We start from the raw sequence: 19963 nt of genomic DNA, 5'->3' as shown, positions 1-19963 counted from the left end.
ATGGCTGTGAGCTCCCTGATGGTTAAGAGATGTTCTGCCAAAGAAAGAAGATGTGTAGCAGCATCCCTGAGTTGGGGGCGTGTCTTGTATCTCATTTGCCACCTCTCTCTCCCTCAAGTATTGATTTACAAGTAGTGGGGATTCCACAGGCTGTGGTCTTTCGGTCTCTGGTCCTAGGTGGCTGTGGACTTTGGGTGACCTGCAAAAGCCAGGCTGGCAACTCCAGTTTCAGTCATATTGGACTAGATGTGATTATGAAAAGTACAACTTCTGAAGGTAGCTTGCAGTGATGATGGGGATTAGTTCCCTTTATTTCAAAGCACTTGATTTTTGAAGCTCTAACGAGTGCTGCTCAGAGTTGGATGTGACTTCCCAGGCTGCCACCTGCATGTGGCAGGAGTGCTGCAGCTCCAAACACCCCCAAGGAGACAGCCAGCAGTACTACCAGCTCTGCTCCCTCCAGCTCAGGCCCTGCTCCCTGCTTCACCATCCTCCAGGCTACACGTAAACCTCTCAGCCCTTCCTCTTCCTAATGCTGGTGAAGATAATCCAAGGATTCCACAAGTGTGGTGCTGAAACTTGACTATTTATGTGTCCTCCCTAATTGCATCTCAAGGTTTCCACACAAGGCTTGAGCTTAAGCTCACCAATCTGCTCTCAGGCTTAAGTCCTGCCCTGGTGTCTGTGTGCTCAGCTTGTCCCTCCTGAGGCAAGCTGATCAAATCCCCGTCAGCCCTCAGCTTGTCTTGCTTCTGTATTCATGTGAGGTGAAGCTGGAGGGACAAGTCCTCTATGTCAGAGGGACAGGGTACCCCACAGTCTCAAGGCACCTTGGGCTGGGGGAAGAGGAGGCTCCAGGTTTGGGAGGAAAGAGGACCTGTGAGGTGCAGGGCTGCAGTAGCATGCCCCAGGTCCTTGAAATCTCCTGGTTCTTGCCTCACTCATCAAATGTTTCCAGATGAAATCTTTGATGATGTTCAGTTTTAAGGTTCAGCTTGTTTGGATGGTGTTCTACCCAGTGCTATCCCAAACAGCAGGAGACTGGTTACATGGGAGACAGACCAAGATGACCCTTAAAGGAACCGAAATACCTTTTTCCTTACTCCCTCTGGTCCTTTTCCTGTTTTCCGAGAGCTTTTACAAAATGCATTGAAAAGAAGAGGGGAAAAAAGGGGTTTTCTATGGTGTGTATAACATGTATCAGGTTAAAAAGGAGTTATGGATCAGCTCTGCAGCCCTTGGAGCCACCAGGAGTAACACACGTACCTCAGCCTGCTCCTGGGTGAAGGTGGCTGAGGCACAGAAGATGCAGAGGTGCCAAGGGCTGTGCCAGCACAGGGGGGATGTGTTAACGTATCACTGCAGCCCTCCTGCAGCAGTAAACCAGGAGCTGAACAGCTACCACAAGGGGTGGCTGTGAAGGAAAAGGGCCAGGCCTCGGGGGTGCCTGAGCAGCCTGATTTGGCTGGTACTGATGGTGTAGGTCCCAGGCCAGTGTGCCCTGTCCACCTGCCTCGGCCTTCACAGAGGCCCAGCGGCTGGTTCCCATCCCCACCGGCCCCTCAGGGAGGCCCAGGGGGCTGTTCTCGTCCCCTCACAGAGGCCCAGCGAGCGGTTCCCAGCCCCTCACAGAGGCCCGGCGGGCAGTTCCCACCCCCTCAGCCCCTCACGGAGGCCTGACAGGTGGTTCCCAGCCCCTCATGGGGGCCTGGCGGGCAGTTCCCGTCCCCATGGCCCCTCACGGGGGGCCGGTGAGCGGTTCCCGTCCCCTCAGCCCCTGACGGGGGCCCGGCGGGTGTTTCCCGTCCCCATGGCCCCTCACGGAGGCCCGGTGAGCGGTTCCCAGCCCCTCACGGGGGCCCGGCGGACAGTTCCCGTCCCCTCAGCCCCTGACGGGGGCCCGGCGGGCGGTTCCCAGCCCCTCCCGGGGACGCCGCGGGCGGCTCGCGGCCCCTCGCCGGGAACGACTGACGAACCCGCGCTGACGACCGGCACGCGGCAGGACGGGCGGCGCGCATGCGCCGAGGCCGAGCGTGGGGGCGCGCGGGGACGCTTCTGCGCCTGCGCGGGGATCGGACGCCGCTCGCGCAAAGCGTGGAGGGGGGGGAGCGTGTGGAAGGGAAAGGTCGGCCCGCGCATGCGCCAAGATGGCGGCGGGGCCGCGTGGGGGGGGGGCGGTGGCGGGAGCGGCGGCGGGGCGCGAGCGCTGAAGGTGGCGGCGGCGGCGGCAGCACGCGGGCAGCCGGGGGGAGGGGGAAGGGCAGCCCCGGGAGCGGCGCGCGGCGGCAGCGAGGCGGGAAGCGCGTGAGCATGCCCGAGGGGGCGGGGCTTCCGGCGCTCGACGCATGCGCGGCGTGAGGCGGGAGGGAGGCGCAGGGCCGCGGCGGCGGCGCTCGGCGAGGGTAACAATGGCAGCGGCGGTAGCGGCGGGTGGCGGCGGCGCCGGGCCCGGAGCGGCGGCGGCCACCACGACCAACGCCACCGGCGTGGCGGTCAGCGGGGGCCCCGGGCTCACTGCCTTGTCCGTGGCGCGGCGGAAGGACGGCGGCCCCACGGGGAAGTTCTGGGAGAGCCCCGACACCGTTTCCCAGCTCGACTCGGTCCGCGTTTGGTTGGGGAAGCACTACAAGAAGGTGAGGCGGGGCGGGCGCCGGGGGCGTTCCCTGCGGGCAGCCGTGAGCGGGGGGGCAGCTCCCTGAGGGGAGCCGTGAGCGGGGGGGCAGCTCCCTGAGGGGAGCCGTGAGCGGGGGGGCAGCTCCCTGAGGGGAACCGTGAGGTGGGGGGGCTTCCTGAAGGGAACGTAAGGGGGGGGGCAGCTCCCTGAGGGGAACCGTAAGGGGGGGAGCTCCCTGAGGGGAACCGTGAGGTGGGGGGGGCTCCCTGAGGGGAATTAGAATCTAGGGGATCTCCCTGAGGGGAGCTGGGCTCTAGGGGGGCTCCCTGAGGGGAGCCGTGAGGCGGGGGGAGCTCCCTGAGGGGAGCCGTGAGCGGGGGGGCAGCTCCCTGAGGGGAGCCGTGAGGTGGGGGGGCTCCCTGAGGGGAACGTAAGGGGGGGCAGCTCCCTGAGGGGAGCCGTGAGCGGGGGGGCAGCTCCCTGAGGGGAACCATGAGAGGGGGGAGCTCCCTGAGGGGAATTGGGATCTAGGGGGGCTCCCTGAGGGGAACGTAAGGGGGGGAGCTCCCTGAGGGGAACGTAAGGGGGGGGCAGCTCCCTGAGGGGAACGTAAGGGGGGGGCAGCTCCCTGAGGGGAACGTAAGGGGGGGGCAGCTCCCTGAGGGGAATTGGGATCTAGGGGGGCTCCCTGAGGGGAACGTAAGGGGGGGAGCTCCCTGAGGGGAACCGTGAGCGGGGGGGCAGCTCCCTGAGGGGAACGTAAGGGGGGGAGCTCCCTGAGGGGAACGTAAGGGGGGGGCAGCTCCCTGAGGGGAACGTAAGGGGGGGAGCTCCCTGAGGGGAACGTAAGGGGGGGGCAGCTCCCTGAGGGGAACGTAAGGGGGGGGCAGCTCCCTGAGGGGAACCATGAGAGGGGGGAGCTCCCTGAGGGGAATTGGGATCTAGGGGGGCTCCCTGAGGGGAACGTAAGGGGGGGAGCTCCCTGAGGGGAACCGTGAGCGGGGGGGCAGCTCCCTGAGGGGAACGTAAGGGGGGGAGCTCCCTGAGGGGAACGTAAGGGGGGGGCAGCTCCCTGAGGGGAACGTAAGGGGGGGGCAGCTCCCTGAGGGGAACGTAAGGGGGGGGCAGCTCCCTGAGGGGAACGTAAGGGGGGGGCAGCTCCCTGAGGGGAACGTAAGGGGGGGGCAGCTCCCTGAGGGGAACGTAAGGGGGGGGCAGCTCCCTGAGGGGAACGTAAGGGGGGGCAGCTCCCTGAGGGGAACGTAAGGGGGGGCAGCTCCCTGTGGGGAGCCGTGAGGGGGGGGGCAGCTCCCTGAGGGGAGCCGTGAGCGGGGGGGGCAGCTCCCTGTGGGGAGCCGTGAGGGGGGGGGCAGCTCCCTGAGGGGAGCCGTGAGGGGGGGGGCAGCTCCCTGAGGGGAGCCGTGAGGGGGGGGGGCAGCTCCCTGAGGGGAGCCGTGAGGGGGGGGCAGCTCCCTGAGGGGATCTGGGATCTAGGGGAGCTCCCTGAAGGGAGCTGGGCTCTAGGGGGGCTCCCTGAGGGGAGCTGGGCTCTAGGGGGGCTCCCTGAGGGGAACTGGGATCTAGGGGGGCAGCTCGCTGAGGGGAATTGGGATCTAGGGGGGCTCCCTGAGGGGAGCCGTGGCGAGGGCGGGGGGAATGTGTGGAGTGTTCCCTGAGGGGAACCTTGAGGCGGGGGGAGCTCCCTGAGGGAAACTGGGAGGAGGGGGCAGCTCCCTGAGAGGAGCCGGGGGTGGGGGGCGAGGGAGCTCGCTGAGGGAAACCAGGGGGGGTTGGTTTGTGTGTGTGGAGTGTTCCCTGAGGGGAATCGTGAGGTGGGGCAGCTCCCTGAGGGGAACCGGGATCTAAGGGGGGCACCCTAAGGGGAACCGTGAGGTTGGGGTGCTCCCTGAGGGGAACCGGGGGCGGGGGGGGGAGCTCCCTGACGAGAGCCGGGGGAGGGGGCAGCTCGCTGAGGGGAACCATGAGGCGGGTGGGGGGGGAAGGGGGGCGGGGTGTTTCCTGAGGGCAACCGGTGTGGAGGGGAGTTCCCTGAAGAGAACTGAAGGCGGGGAGGGGGGCTGTAAAGGCTTGATAGAGCCGGCGGCCTTTGTCAGCCTCGGCGGCGCAGCGCCTGCAGCCCCCCCCCAGCTTCCTCACCGGAGGCTGCGGGGCCCCGGAGCCCCCAGTGAAGAGGGGAAGTCGGGGGCAGCTCCAGGCCGAGCTCTGCACTCCCTCAGAGATCTGGTTATCCCGTCCCCACGGGTTTCACTTAAAAACACCGCCCCCCTGCCAGCGTATAATTAAAAAGGGGAGAAAAACAATGCCACGGCCCCTTCTTGCTGGTGGAGAACCTCGTGTCACCGGATCTGGTGCCTGTGAACGTGCCTCTGCCGGTGTTGCCTGCGTCCTCTTTCCCCTCCTCCTGGAGTTTGCTGCCTTCTCTTTGTTTTCTTCTTCTTCTGTCGGGTTATTTTTTTATTTTGTTTAATTTTGGGGCCTTGAAAAGTTACCCCACTGTGACCTTACCGGGAAACAAATCTTATCTGTCTAGACGGCTTTGTATAGCAATCCTGGGAAGAGAATTAGCCAGGGCAGAGCCACGTCAAGGAGAGACACCGGATAACCGAAAGGTGCCATAGTCTATATTTACCTGAGGTTTATGGTCTGTCCTTGCGTCCTTCCGTAGCTCTGGTGTCTGTAACCCACGGATGAGTTTCCCCGTGGCTCTGTGGGCACCGTTGGTGGGGTGTCTCGTTCTGAGGGGTGTTCTACTGGTCCTTCCAGATAGCTGCTTCTTCAGCTGGCTGGGAGCTGTGGGGGGAGGCAGCAGTTTGAGCCAGCAGCCCAAGAGCTCTTTGTGTTGGTTGGTAAGGGAAATCCTAGAACCCCAAAATCCGCTGGGCTAGCAGGGACCTGTAAGGCCCCTCAAGTCCCACTCCCAGCTCCACACAGGCCCAGCCCCAGCGTGGCACTGAGTCCACCGCCCAGCTCGGGGCTGGGACCCCTTCCCTGGGCAGCCTGTGCCAGCCCTGACCCCCCTCTCAGCACAGAACCTCTTCCTGCCCCCCAGCCTGACCCTCCCCTGGGGCAGCTTCACGCCGTCCCCTGGGGTCCTGCCCCTGCCCCCCAAAGAGAGGAGAGGGACCGGCGCTGCCCCTCCACCCCCCTCAGCAGGCAGCCACAGACTGCTGTGAGGTCTCTGAAATAGTAACATAGAACTAGATCTTTAGTTTTTCTTTGTTTTGACTGCGCTTCTCTGCTGTTTCTCAACTTCTGGGCTTTCTTTCATTTCATTTTCATAACCAAATGCCCACGAGAGTACGATAAACTGTCGAAACAACTTTGGACTGGTGCCTGCTGTTTGGCCCCGAGCAAGTCGCTGTCTTAAAAGCACTAACGGTTGCTGTCCCTTCCTCTTGTGAATCACAACCCCCTGGACAAGCTGGTTCTCGCCTTACGAGCCTGGCAGGGCTGCTTACCTGTAGGTCAGGACGGGGAGGTTTTGTTCCCTACGCTGAAGAAAAACACTCCTTTGTTACAACTGGTTTACACGGCGCTGCTGGTTGTAAAGGTTAGGTGCAAACTCTGGAAGGCAGTTAGAATTGGGCTGGGGGAAATCTTGACTGGGCAAGTGGACTTTCAAGCAGTGCTGGGTAAAATCTGTTAGGAAAATGGAAAATTATTCCTGTTTTGGGAAGCTGATGCTTCCCACGAGGGTTTAAAGGTGTGTCCTCATCACAGTGAATGGAAGTGTTTGTTCCTTACCGACACACACTCGGTGGACTCTGGTCCATCTGGTGTCTATTCTCATCTTGCTGTAGCTGCACAACTTTGTTCAGCAAAGTCCACGGTCGTTACAGCTGACTTGTGTCCAGCTTGTACTCTTAAAAATGGCTGTGGCTGTGTCTCAGTGGCTGTGTCCAGCTCCAGCAGCGCAGGGGTCATTGGGGACCAGAAGGAGAGAGAGAGTCCCAGGGCACCAGTGAGTTTGGTCAGGGATCCAGAAGTCATGATAGGTGAGGAGAGAGTTAGGGAATTGACATTACAAATCTTGTTCTTGTCTTCAGATTAGTCCAGTCTTCAAGTATCCAAGAGTTTGGGTCTCTAGAGTGTAACAAAATGAGGTTTACGTCGTGGCACTGGTGTAGAACTCCCATCAGGGGAGGAGTGGGCTGCCTGGGCAGCATCCCCATCAGATCCGTTTGTGGTAGGAGCTGCAGGGCAGCAGTGGGGGTTTGTAACTGTGGAGGGATGTGCTCTTTCCCTCACACAAACCTTCCAGCCCCGTGTCCTCTTGGGTGAAGCGTTGGCCCTTCCCTGGATGTGCTGAAGGATGGTGCACACTGGCAGCTTGTTCCGGGGAGGTGGTTGGTTATAAAGGTGGAAGAAATGCTGAGTGACAGTGAGCACAGCGACAGAGGGGAGAACAGTTCCTGCCAGACTTCTGCTGCCTGTTCTTGTGCGGGATGTGCACAGATCCTTCTGTTACCTCTCTGCATTGAGAGTTGCTGGAGGTGTCCTGCTTCTCCCCACCCGACCCCAGGCACAGGGCTTGGAGCCTTTCTTCCTTGGGTGATGGTCTCTTCAGCCAGGGGCCAGGAGCTGGGAGGAGGGGCAATGGGCTCAAGCTGCCCCAGGGCAGGGTCAGCTCAGCTGGGAGGGCAAAGTTCTTCCCTGGCAGAGTTGTGGGGCTGTGGCACAGGCTGCCCAGGGAGGGGCTGAGTCCCCAGCCCTGGGGGTGTTTAACAGGGGGGAGATGAGGTACTCAGGGAGCTGGGTCAGCACAGGACAGGAATGGTTGGACTTGATGATCTTAAAGGTCTCTTCCAACCTTGTGATTCTGTGATTCCCTGGGAGCTGGAGACAGGCTCCTGCTGTGGTTTGCAAAGCCTGGATGAGCTGATGGAGCCGTTGGGTGGTAGAAAATTTACAGTTCAAAAGTAAACTGGGCAATTTGCTTTGTGTGGCACTAGTGCTCAGGGATCTCTGAGGTTGTGTGTTGGTCAGGTAGCTCCTCTGGTGTGCAGCAACAAACTGCTTGCATTAAAAGGCCTTGTCATGAAGCAGGGATATTTCTTTTATGTTAAAATAACTTCCTCAAATAGTTTAGGGTTGGTTTTTGTTTGTGAAGGATGCAGAAGCTAACCTTGACCTTCCCAGCCTGTTCACGGTGTCTGATTCAGCGCTGGGCCCCATAGGACCAAGCCGAACGTTGCCTTAAGGGGTGAGCTGGAGGAGAACACAGCACAGAGCATGAGGAGATACAGCCTGGATACTCACTGAGTATCAGGCACTCACTTTGCCACTGCCAGGTGTAGGGTGAGAAGTTTTCCTCCCGTGTTGAGTGTGCTGCTGGCATATGGCTGGTGAGGCAGTGGTGTTGGGATCCCTTCGTGCCCTTCTAATAATAACCCTGGAGGCCGTGGTGAGGAGGGACGAGCTGCTGCTTGGCAGCTGTTATGCTGGGGCAGTTGTTCTGCCTGGCAATGTCTGTCTGTCTGTCTGCAGAGCACCCGCTCCTGTGCTGGCAGCAGCGTTGAGAGGATCTGTAGTGACTGATCCCTCAGCCAGCTCTTCCCGTGTCGGTGCCGACCTCACCGAGTGTTTCTCCAGTGCCTGACGTGGATTTAATCTGCTGGAGGGTCTTCTCTCTGTTTGCAGCTCCCTTGCCTTCTCTCTTTAAAAGACGCACAAGGCTTATAACCGAACTCAGAGTGTTTTCATGTTGGATTTCCTCTCCCTGTTGTTTACTGACCCGAGCTGAAACTCCTTTGTTTTGAGGAAAGGGTTCTGTGCATCGGGGCTGCAACGCAGAGCCGTGATGTGGTTATTTGAGGTCAGTAACCACCTCACAGCTGGGTTTACACTCTGTCCCTTGTCTGACACAGGCTTCCCATTGCAGGGGCAGATCGTGCTGCTGAAGGGAAGCGATTTCCTCTGCTAGTAGTTCCTCTTACTCATGAGTGATTTGAGAAACCCTTTGAAAACCCTTGTTTGCTGCAGAATCATTTTCTGCTCCCGTCTGCTGCGGTGAAACCTGCAGATACCTTGTGCCTTCAGTCCTGCACAGCCCCTGGTATCGATCAGGGTATCAGCTTAATGATTCTGCGGCTTTAAAGATCGCTTGTGTCCCTGGTTGGCACGCAGAGTGATGGAGAGGAGCCTTGTGCTTCCTCAGAAGGGAGTGTGTTTTTATTCCCTGTATTGTGTAGGGGGAACCTCAGGCAAAGGAAGGAGTCAGAAATATTTGAAGGTAGCAGCAGTGAAAATAGACTGGGGGTTCGTGGTGTTATCTTCCTTTCCCAGAGCTTCTGGCTGTCAGGTGAAAAATGGGATCTGCAGGTAAAGACATAAGAGCCTGAAGGATTTCAGGTGTCTGAGAATAGGCAGATTCTTGTGTAAACGTTTGGGGGGGTTTATACTCTGAGGGAAAACATTGGAAAAAGAATGGCAGTATTGCTATTGCTCTGTTAGGAGGAGCTGTCAGTGATGTTCCCCAGAGGTCCTGTCCAGCCCTACATCCTTACTCTGGGATTCTGCTTGCACTCTTGTTGCATGTTATGGTTTTTCAGTAATTATTTAAAATACAGTGTTAAACTCAATGTGGAAAGCTTTCTGCCTTTGAACTGGCACACAGAAGCCCAAGGGTAGCACTACAGAGCTTTTCCTGTTAGAGAAATTAGGATGGTTAGGAGGGCTTTTCCCTCCAGCATTGCTGGAATGGTGAAGGCTGCATAGCCTCAGAGAGGAGGGTACGTGCTGCAGCTCCTTCTGTTACCTTCCTGCAGTGTCTCTCCGTGCAGGCAGAGCTGTGCTGCAGCCCGGTGCTCCCTGCCACTGGAACAAGCTTGGTTCCTGGAGCTTAGGGAAAGCATTGCAGCTAGGCAGGCAGCAGGTCCCAAGGAGGCTGGCTTTGCTTAGGGAACAGCTGTAACACCTACAGCGTGGGAATGCACCTTGGTAATCAAAATCGGATTATTTAATATGAATTCTGCCCCTGGATCTGAGGTGCTTTTGTTGTCACACTCATGCAAAGCCCGGGTCTGTAGTTCAGCAGTAGTTCTGTCTGTGCCTCTTAACGTGCCTTTGGGTGGTAGTGTGGTGGTTGGCATTGTGAAGCCGCAGGCTCAGAGTTCTCTGTGGTTTTTGGTAGGGTGGTGGTGTGAAAGCTGGACCTGCCAAGTGATGGGAGCTGTGGGGCTGTGTGATACACTACATCTGTGCACATCCCAGCTGTGGTAGTCACTTAGCTTTAAACTGTACTGAAAAAGTACAACATAAGGTTTATTAACAGCTGTAAAAGTACACAGTGCTGCTTGCATCACCTGTCTTGATTTAGCGACCCTTAGGACTCTGCTAAAGGGAGTGCTGGCAGATCTGGCAACAGGGATTTAAGTGTTAAGTACAGACCCAGCACTGTGCACTGGCAGCCCAGAGAGCCCCCCGTGTCCTGGGCTGCATCCCCAGCAGGGCTGGGAAAGGAGGATTTTGCCCCTCTGGGACACAGAACCCCTGGCAGCGCTGCCCCAGCTCGGGGGTCCCCAGGACAAGGAGGACATGGAGCTGTGGGAGCCAGTCTGAGGAGCCCTGGTGATGATGGGAGGGGTGGACCCCCTCTGCTCTGGAGCCAGGCTGGGAGAGCTGGGCTGGCTCAGCCTGGAGAAGAGAAGGCTGCTTCTGGGGAGAGCTTCCAAGGTCCACAACTGATAGAAGTCATCTGGGGAAGTAATAAACCAGTCTCTGTGTTTTATTCTCCTCTACTCCAAGTAAGCCTGTTGTTTTGGTCTTGTTTTTGTCTTTCAGTATGTTCAAGCAGATGCTCCTACCAATAAAACACTGGCTGGGCTGGTGGTGCAGCTGCTGCAATTCCAGGAAGATGCCTTTGGAAAACATGTCACCAATCCTGCCTTCACAAAGCTTCCTGTGAGTATGGGGCTTAGCCTGCTGCTGGTGCAACAGTGGATTTTGTTCTTCCTCCAGCATTTGTGCTGCTGGAGTCTTTCCAGGTGATTGGGAGACCTGTGCTGAGCCTGGAGCCTCTGGAAGGGGTGAAACAGCACACTCCTGAACCACAGAGTTGGTGTCATATGGCTTAGTTCCTATATGCTCAGAAGCCATTCCCTGAATCCAGTGGAAAGGTTTTCATTCCTACTAAAACTCTGTGTCAGCTTCAAAATGTTCAGTCTCTCTGCCCTGATGCACCCTAAACCACAGGCACTTCCTAAACCAGACAGGTTTCCCTTGGGATTTCTGTTGATGAAACTTCACACTGCCAGTGCTGAAAAGCTGCTCTCCCCTGGTTTTAGTAACACATAGTTACCCTAACCAGCCTGGGGTGCTTTGCCAGTCGCTCAGAATATTGGTGCAAGGAAACAATATCGGTGTTTTAAGGGAGACTTATTGAAAGACCAAACTTGGGGTGTGTTTAGTGGTAGTATCTAGTGGTTGTGCTGTGCCTGAACCCTGCCTGCTGCTGTGAGCACGGACTCAGAGAGCTGAGAGAGGGAAGAGCAGTGCAGTGGAGGGCAAGGATGAAGCAACCTGGGTTTTGGCTGTGGAGGGAAGGGCTTGTGGCATGGCACTGAGTGTCTGGTTGGTGATATAGGGTAGGTTTTGTGAGCCAAGGCAGCTCTAGTACTTGTGTACGTACACATTGTGATGTCAGCAGGAGGAGCACAGAATCACAAGGTTGGAAAAGACCTTTAAGATCAAGTCTAAACGTTCCTGTCCTGCACTAAACCATATCTCTAAGTACCTCATCTACCCTTTTTTTAAACACATAGAACCACAGACTGATTTGGGTTGGGAGGGACCCCAAGGATCCCAGAGCTCCAACCCCCTGCCACAGGCAGGGACACCAACCTCCAGGCCTGGAGCTACACAAGGGTGCCCAGGGCCCCAGCCAACCTGGCCTGGAACACCCCCAGGGATGGGGCACCCACCCCCTCTCTGGGCAGCCCCTTCCAGCCCCTCACCACTCTCTCTGCACAGAACTTCCCCCCAGTCTCTCCTCTCCCCCTTCCCTCCTCCAGCTTCACTCCAGCCCCTTGTCCTGCCAGTCTCTGCCCTTCCCAAGAGCTGATTCCCCTCCTATTCCTGGGGTCCCTTCAGGGACGGGGAGGCTGCACTGAGGTCCCCCCACAGCCTTCTCTTCTTCAGGCTGACCCAGCCCAGCTCCCTCAGCCTCTCTCCCTAGGGGAGCTGCTCCAGCCCTCTGAGCATCTCCGGGGCTCCTCTGACCCCTCTGCAACAGCCCCACATCTTCCTTGTGTTGGGCCCCAGCTCTGGCCACAGGACTCCAGCTGGGGAGGGCAGAGCAGAGAGGGACAATCCCCTCCCTGTCCCTGCTGCCCCCCCTCTGCTGATGGAGCCCAGGATCCCATCGCCCTTCCCAGCTGCAGGAGCCTCTGCTGCCTCATGGGAAGTGTCTCATCCCCCATTGCTCACTGTCTCTTCCATCCTGACCCCTCTGGTAGTGGAAGGCTGTAGGGCTGGAGGTGAGTGTTGTGGTGCTTTATTTTGATACAGCTGTGGGGACCATAAAACTCTACCCCTGTTCAACAAGTTGATAGACTGACTGAGTGCCCTCCAGTCTATAATCAGTTTGTCTTATCTTAAAAATAGGTAATAAAGATTTCAGTGGCATTGTAAATAGGTTGTTCCTGTGTGTAACTCTTCTTGCTGTTGCGAAGGTCTAATCTGATCCAATGTGCTTACACTGGTTGGATCTTCCAGAAGACAACTCATCAGTGTGTCTTTGTATTGGTTTTATGAGGAAAAGCAGGAGGTACTCTTAAGTGGAGGCTAACTTTCACTTCTCAGAGGTGTAAGTCAAGGTAATGGTTGCTACAACAGACTTTGTTATGTGACCGTGGCACTCTGAACACAGGCAGGAGGCTTCAGTCCTGCAGGGCTGTGTCTGCCTTGGGAAGAGAGGGTTGCCTCATGACACTGCTGATCTCCACGGTGTATTGCCAAGCTACTGCAGGCTTCTGCTGAAAAGAAGCCAAAGCTGAGAGAGGTCAGAAGCCTGTAGTTGTCTTTGTCCAGTATTGCTGTGTTCCTGGCAAGGGAGGATCTGCAGTTGAAGATGAAGTGGTCGTGCTTGTGTGAAGGAAAAGCCCCAAACCCTCAAAATCTGAGTGCTGCAGAAGTCCTCAGGTTGTGACTACAGCTCGTGGCTGCTGGTAACAGCCTGATCCTTGCTTGGCACTGTCCCTGTTAACACACACAGCAGTGTTGGTCCCAAGAGCTGCAGCTGCTGGCAGACACAGGGACATGGCTCACCAGGAGCACACTCTGATGAGGCTGTGCCAAACCAAGGGGTTGTTCCAGTTCATGTTAGAGCCTTTATTTTCTGAGCAGTAACCAGGGTGTCTCACCTTTGTTCTGCTTCAGAGCAGCTGGTGATAAAGAGAAGCCAGTCCCTTCCATCAGTGTTAGAGGTAAAATCTCTGACCCCAACCACATCTCCATCCCTGCAGATTACAGCTGTTGGAATAAGGTTCAGACATTGGTGCTCTGACACGAAATAGACCCTGTGTTTGAGAGAGGGTTGTTAGTTCTGCATTTAAGCTCCTGTTCTCAGCAAGGATGCCATAGAGCACGGGGTCTGTGAGTAGATCTGGAGTAAGCAAAGGACTTCTGTGCATGTCTTCTCATTACTGTGTTTAAATGCATGTTGTCTCACCGTGCTGACACTCAGGACAGGAAAAGCTCATTAATTCTGTTGAAGCAGTTTTATGTGTTTCAAATAAAGGCCCTGTTGAGATATTAACTCTTAAGACAGCAAATTGTAAGGCAGATTGATTTTGGTTGCCTTGTTGTGATGGACTTTGGGTGAAAGCGTTGAAGGGAACCTGGCTCACTGCCACCCGCGTCTCTTCTGCAGACCAGGGTTTGTCTGACTGCTAAAAGCAATTTCCTTTTATGCCAGCAGCAACTGACACAGTTCAACAAGGGGATCCTGCTAGAGGCTGCTGATGCTTCAGAAAAGTGATGTGTCTAGGAAAGAGATTTGTTGTGGTTATGTGTTGCCTGAGCTTCCTGCCTGGTGTAGTAAAACCCTCACGTGCTGGAGTTGCTGCAATTGCTTGTGCTGCTGGAGGCTCTGGGATCACCAAGCCCTGTGCCAGAATCATCCCAGTGATGCAGAGCGGTGAGACCTTGAGAATGATTTTGTGGAGACCAACGGGCAGCTGGATGGCAGCATCATCACACCACAGACTGGTTTGGGTGGGAAGGGACCTCCGAGCCCCCCAGTACCCCCTTGCCACAGGCAGGGACACCCCCACCAGCCCAGGGTGCCCAAAGCCCCATCTGACCTGGCCTTGAACACTTGATGAGGGGACAGCAGCAGCCCCCACCCTGAAGCAGGGGCTGTCAGAGGCTTCCCAGACCACAGCCAAGGCAGGCTTCGCTGCAGTGATTTCATTCACAGAATTGTAGGGGCTGGAAGGGCCCCCCAGAGCCCATCGAGTCCAACCCCCTGCCAAAGCAGGGTCCCTAGGACAGGTCGCACAGGGGCTGGAATCTCTCCAGATAAGGAGACTCCACACCCCTGGGCAGCCTGTCCCAGTGCTGTTCGGTTGTGTGGTGCAGATGGCATGTCAGCACAATCGGAACAGCTGATTCTGGATAGTTGCTGTAGGTACAGCAACTTACATGCTAGTACAACAAAAATCCTCTTTACATGCATCTTACATCCTCATGTTGTGATATTTATGGGCTTTTAGAGCAGCTAGTGACTGCATGTGTGTTTGTAAGCACATCCTCAGAGCAGTAACAGCAGCAAAATCATTGTGTGTTAAACCAGTTTGGTTTAGTTGAAGCTTTGGATTGGAACTTGCTCTGTCCGTGGAGGATTTCAGTTTGCTGGGAGTGGTACTGAAACACCCACAGCTCCACAACAGCTTTGAGCTCCCTTTAGTGCTTCTACACCTGGTAGGGCTCTTGAAGGATGGTGCACTGGGAGCAGTTCTGTTCTTGTTGAGCACTTACAAAGGATCATTTTCCTGTTGTTCTGGGATGCACTGGTGTGTTTGGTATCCCTTGGAACCACTGTGCTTCATGTGAGCAGCTCTGGAGCCAAGGCAGGCGGCGTTGCCTTTGGAGTCTGTGCCACCAGCTATTTTCCTGGCTGTGGAATGAATTTTAAAATGCCTGTGATGTGAAGACTGTAATTTGGTGTTCGGTCCAGCTTGGTAAGTCCTCCTGAGGTGTAATATAACAGACTTGAAGGAAAATCCCTTGTTCTGATCTAGGAAGTGTGATAGAACCCCAGGGCTGGCTGTTGTGCTCGCTCCAGCTCCAGTGGAGAACGGCTGGTGGTGACCTGGGTCTGGCCATTAACCCACCCCCCAAAGCCTGTAGTTATTTTTAACTATTTTTACTGAGACACACAGTGGGCCCATCTCAGCCTGTATGTGCAGGATGGGCACAGAAGGATCGGCTGTGATTCCTGTTCTGTAAGCAGTCAGGCATCTCACACCCGCTGGAGCAGCACCCGGAGGGGTCAGCTCCACAGTGCCTTTGGCCTGGCCATCGGGCACTTCTGCTGGGTTGGGAGGTGTGGGGCTGTCCTCCCAGTCCATTTTTCCTGGCACAGCAAGGAGCTGCCTCATCACTACCAGATCAGCTTTCTGGAGGCACCTGAAGCTGTCTGGGAATCATAGAATCATGGATTCATTCAAGTTGGAAGAGACCTCCCAGATCATCCAGTCCAACCATCCCCCTACCACCTCCATCACTCACTCACCCATGTCCCCAGGTCCCTCACCCAACCTTTCCTTGAGCACCCTGAGGGACAGTGACTCCAGCACCTCCCTGGGCAGCCCCTTCCAGCACCCAACTGCTCTTTGGGAGAAGAAATGTCTCCTCATTTCCAACCTGAACCTCCCCTGGCCCAACTCACAGCCATTCCCTCTCCTCCTGTCGCTGGGTATCTGGGAGAAGAGGCTGAGCCCAGCTCACCACAACCTCCTGCCAGGGAGCTGGAGAGAGCAGGAAGGTCTCCCCTGAGCCTCCTCTGCTCCAGGCTCAGCACCCCCAGCTCCCTCAGCCGCTCCTCGCAAGCTTTGCTGCTCTCCAGCCCCTTCCCCAGCCTGGTTGGGGACATGCTTCTTCCCTTCTCTGGACACATTCCAGGACCTCAACATGCTCCAGGACCAAGTCCTCCTCACCCAGACTTGCCAAAAGCAGTTCAGTGCTGCATTTAACAGGTTTTCCAGGGTGCTCTTGAGTGTGTTTATCAATGAATTTTCCCATCTCACAGGAACTTTAAAACCCCCAAAATATAAATCAAGATCCCAACGCTTGTTTTGTGCTTCCAGTTGGAAAGGAACCTGTGACTAGACAAGGCCCATGGGCCAGCACCAGAGTTTCTATTTGTTGTCATTTGTCCCTGTTGCTTTATCACTGGGGAGTTATTGATGCTGTTGCATGTTTTCCTTCTTCCTGCTCCAAACACTGTACAGGAGCCTCAGCTCCCTTGCACACTGACGTGCTGTGACTCTTGAAATGGGTTCGAGCGTTGCCTTGTTCACCTTCAGCTGAGCTCTCCGCTCAGCTTGCCTTTCCAAGGTGACTTTGACACCAGCTATTAGTGTTTCCAAGCACGAAACAAACATCCTGACCAGGTATAGAAGAGCAAAGACAATTCCAAACTAAAATTTGTCAGGAAAAAACCCACACAGTGCTGTTTTCCTTATTCCTTCTAGAAAATAGAGAGCTTTGAGCCAGGGGGAACGTGAAGCTCAGATTTTAGATATTAATCTCTAGTGATTTGCTTTAGGCTGCTTAGTAGGGGTGAAGAGCTGCTTGACTGACAGCTCAGATTTCAAGGTTGGATTTCCTGTGGAATGGATGCTCAGAGAGCAGTTGTGATTCTGGCTTCAAGGCTGCACAGGGAACTCCTTTGCAAGCTGCTCACGTGAGGAAGGATGTGGAGCTTTGGGGTGTCTCAGGGTCTGCTTGGAAACACAACAAATTCTACTTAAACCTCATGGGTTTGATCTCAACACGTTCTTAGAGTGTGAAATTCTAGGGGTGATTCATCTGGAAATTAAACTGTTTGATAAGTTAGATGTCTAAACCTCAGCTAATGAGCATGTATTAATTTAGAGTAATTACATAAAGGGCAATGTCATGGTGTTTTCCCTTTTCTCTTTGTTTCTAGGCAAAGTGCTTCATGGATTTCAAAGCTGGAGGTACATTATGCCACATTCTTGGTGCTGCTTACAAATATAAGAATGAACAGGGCTGGTGAGTTTTTTATTTTAATCAATACACCTTTTTGCATGAATTAAGCACACGAAATGCCTGTGTGAACTCCTTAAAGTTTAATATTTCCTGGAGAGTCGGGTAGGCAAGGGGGTCAGAGATGGGAAGAGGACCTTTTTTTCCTGTTTTGCTGACTGTAGCTTTGAGACACACACACACACTTCTAAATTTAAAGAGAAGTTGGCCAAGTTTAAAGCCCTGAGCCTGCAGGTTGGTAGTTAATGACAAGCTTGAGGCTTTCCTTTGCCGTTTTATGACTGAGCAAATCATATCTTGGTATCCTGGAGTTGCTGTTTCACAGCTTGAAGATGTAAATCTTTGTTACTGGATTGAGCATCAGATTTAGTTAGACCTGGGAAGGTGTGAAGCATTGCATAGATACCAGTAAAGCCACGTTTTCCATTGCTTCTCAACCTCTGTAAGTAGTGAGTGGTTGGAAACTACTATAGTAGTAGCTATGGATGCTAGTATTGGACCTGGTTTTGTGGCATCTCAGTAGCCCAGTTGTGGCCTGTGTGTTTCTCAAAGGTAGGATCCTCTTTCCAAGCCAGCTGTAGTGTGAGCTACTACATGTGAGAACACTGGGAAAAAAACCTGAGGGTGATTAAAAAAATGCTGATAGCTCAAAGTGGAGATTGTCCTTGTACATCACTTTAGTTGGTGACCTGATGTTGTGCAGACCTGTAGCAGCATTCCTGGAATCCACTGCATGTGTTACAGGAGCAAATTAAAGGGCAAAATAAAGATGTTCTGGTTGGGTTTAGGAGCTGTTTGTACTCATATAGGCTAAACAGATACCTGAGGTGAGCATAGCACAAAGTGCTATGAGTAAACTGCTCTCAGTTGGGGTTTTTTTTTTTACTCCAAGGTTGTGAGTTTGAGTAGAAACACCACCCTCCAACTCCCAGGGTGTGATACATGTGTGTAGTGCTCTTTGTGGCACAGCCTTCAGGAGTGTCTTGCTACCTCTTTGCCTTGAGGTGTAGAGGAGTTCAGTGGCTCCTACTTCACAGATACGTAACCACTCTGGTGGGCTGGGTTTGTGAACAAGAAACATTTCATTTTCATCACTGAAAGTCGTCAGCAAAACAGGGATCTGAAACCACCTCCTCTCTTCTCCCCCTCTTGCTGCTCCCTCACAACTAGTGTGGGTAGTGCCTTGTGTTTGTGCATGTGGGACGTAGAGGGAAGTACTACTGGAATTTAACTCTGAGGACCAGACCTAGAGCTTGGAATGTATCCTTCACTGACTCAACCAAATAATATCTGGTGTTTTGCCTGAGATATGCTTTTATTTTAAATTTTATTTGTTTTTTAATGGTATGCATTGTCGCTCTTGCTTAACCTGTTTGTGAATGATCTGTCTTATAGGAGAAGTACCTTTCCTCGTCATAATAGGTATGTCTGAAAAAGGCACTTACCCAGTGCAGCTGGACATACCTTGTCTGTCACTGCAGCTCGGGCAGTTTGCTCAAGGCTCTCAGAGGGGATGGAACTAAGGCCAGGAAGAATTAGTGCTGCTGTCTTACCCAAAAAAAAGGGCACCTTCCTTAATGTATTGACCTGCTTCCCTTAAAACACGGGGTCTGAACGCAGGGAGAAACTGGGGGGCACGTAGAGTGTGAAGGGAACATGTCGTGCAGGCTTTGGGCAACCAAATGTAAGGATTTTGGTCCAACCTGAATGCCTTCAGTGTCTTCATTTCACCTGTACTCAAGACTTTGTTAGGTGCCTGGGAAAATAGGGCAGTCTGTGGTTATTTGGCATTTCTCTTCCTTCACATCCCTGAAGCTCTTGAGGAGGATGCCCTCCACATACCAGCTGTGGATGGCTGAACACTGGAGAAGTGGCTTGATCTTGGCTCTTAAATCTAATGTATTATTCTAGGTGTAAAATACTTGATGAAACAATGCTGTGTGGTGAGCTGACACACTCCTTGGTGAGCGACTTCTACAAGTCAGTGTAAACCTTCCAGACACACAACGCGATTTAAAGAGCTCATAAATGTCTTTTAAAATTGAAAGATGGTTCTAATAAATCCTCTGTGAATCCGTAATACAGCTTTAGGATAGAAGCCACGATTCACAGAGAGCAACTCTTTATAGCTGCCCAACACAGGAGTGCATTTGTGCAGTACCAGCTGCCTGGGCAACTTCTTCCTGAGGATGCTGGAGAGCCTCAAGTGGAGAAAAGCCTGGTGGTGTCAGCTGAAGTGTCTGTGTGGTTTAGTAACTGTTGATGCCATGCCATCCTTGTGGGGTAATGGGGTTTGGGACTGAAAAACCGCTTTTCATTAACCTTTGTTGTCTATTTATGAACTTTAAAAATGGATTTGATGTGTTACTGCAAACAAGGACCTGTTGTTAGGGATGGGCATGGGGATAAATTCTTGGCTGTGAAGTTGGGGTGTGTGTTTAAAGCCTGTCAGCGTGGCTTTTTCACTGCTGAGCACATGGTGTACTCCTTGTTCCTATGCTGAAATCCCTCCTGCTGCTCCCAAACACCAGCTCAGCTCTCCAGTTAGGAGCAGTTCAACGCCAGCAGCAGCTTTTTCCCAAGCCCAGTGGGTACAGGGGTGCACTGGACAGTGTTTTACATCTCCAAACCCACTGATCTAAACATATCATTGAGCTTTGGGAAGGGCCTGGGCCATTATGAGTCAGGCCCCAGTGGCTTTCAGGTCCCTGCAGCACAGCTTCCCATGGCTGGTGATGCCAAGCCCATCTGAACCTGGCATTAGTGTTCTCACCATCCTGGTTCTCAGGGCTCATCACTCAAATTCCCCATGGGGGTTGATTGATCCCTTCTGCATATGTGTACAGTCGAGGTGGATGGGGTCAAATACCTTTGGTGGGGGGCTGTTTTCTCAGATTTTGAGGGGTGTTCCCCCTCCATTTCTGAAAGACAATCAAAATCTCCCTTGTTATTTCAAGAATTGACCTTGTCAGCAAAGTAGTGAACTTCTAAAGTGCCAGAGTGTGGTAGAGATGATCCCAAAAGACATGGATTACAAGCTGCTGGTATGCTGGGGAGGGAGTGGGGAGGGGGGAATGTTCTCCAAGTAGTTGA

The 19963-nt window shown here is 54.2% G+C and overlaps 1 protein-coding gene across 1 annotated transcript in view; it reads left to right on the top strand.

Annotated features, from left to right (window-relative positions):
• Window positions 1–2345: 2345 nt before the first annotated feature.
• Window positions 2346–19963, top strand: part of SMARCC1 (SWI/SNF related BAF chromatin remodeling complex subunit C1) — a gene marked incomplete at its 5' end in the record, with an annotated part of 88495 nt that continues 70877 nt past the window's right edge. The window contains 3 exons of the mRNA XM_084260521.1: window positions 2346–2633; window positions 10418–10537; window positions 16791–16876. Of these exons, the coding sequence (XP_084116647.1) occupies window positions 2346–2633; window positions 10418–10537; window positions 16791–16876 (494 nt within the window). The remainder of the gene's footprint in view (window positions 2634–10417; window positions 10538–16790; window positions 16877–19963) is intronic.

The sequence above is a fragment of the Gallinula chloropus genome (assembly GCF_964237585.1).
Source record: "Gallinula chloropus genome assembly, chromosome: 2".
Taxonomy (NCBI): Eukaryota; Metazoa; Chordata; class Aves; order Gruiformes; family Rallidae; genus Gallinula; species Gallinula chloropus.
Note: the sequence above shows the minus strand (reverse complement) of the source record. Positions and strands in the feature narration are given on the sequence as shown.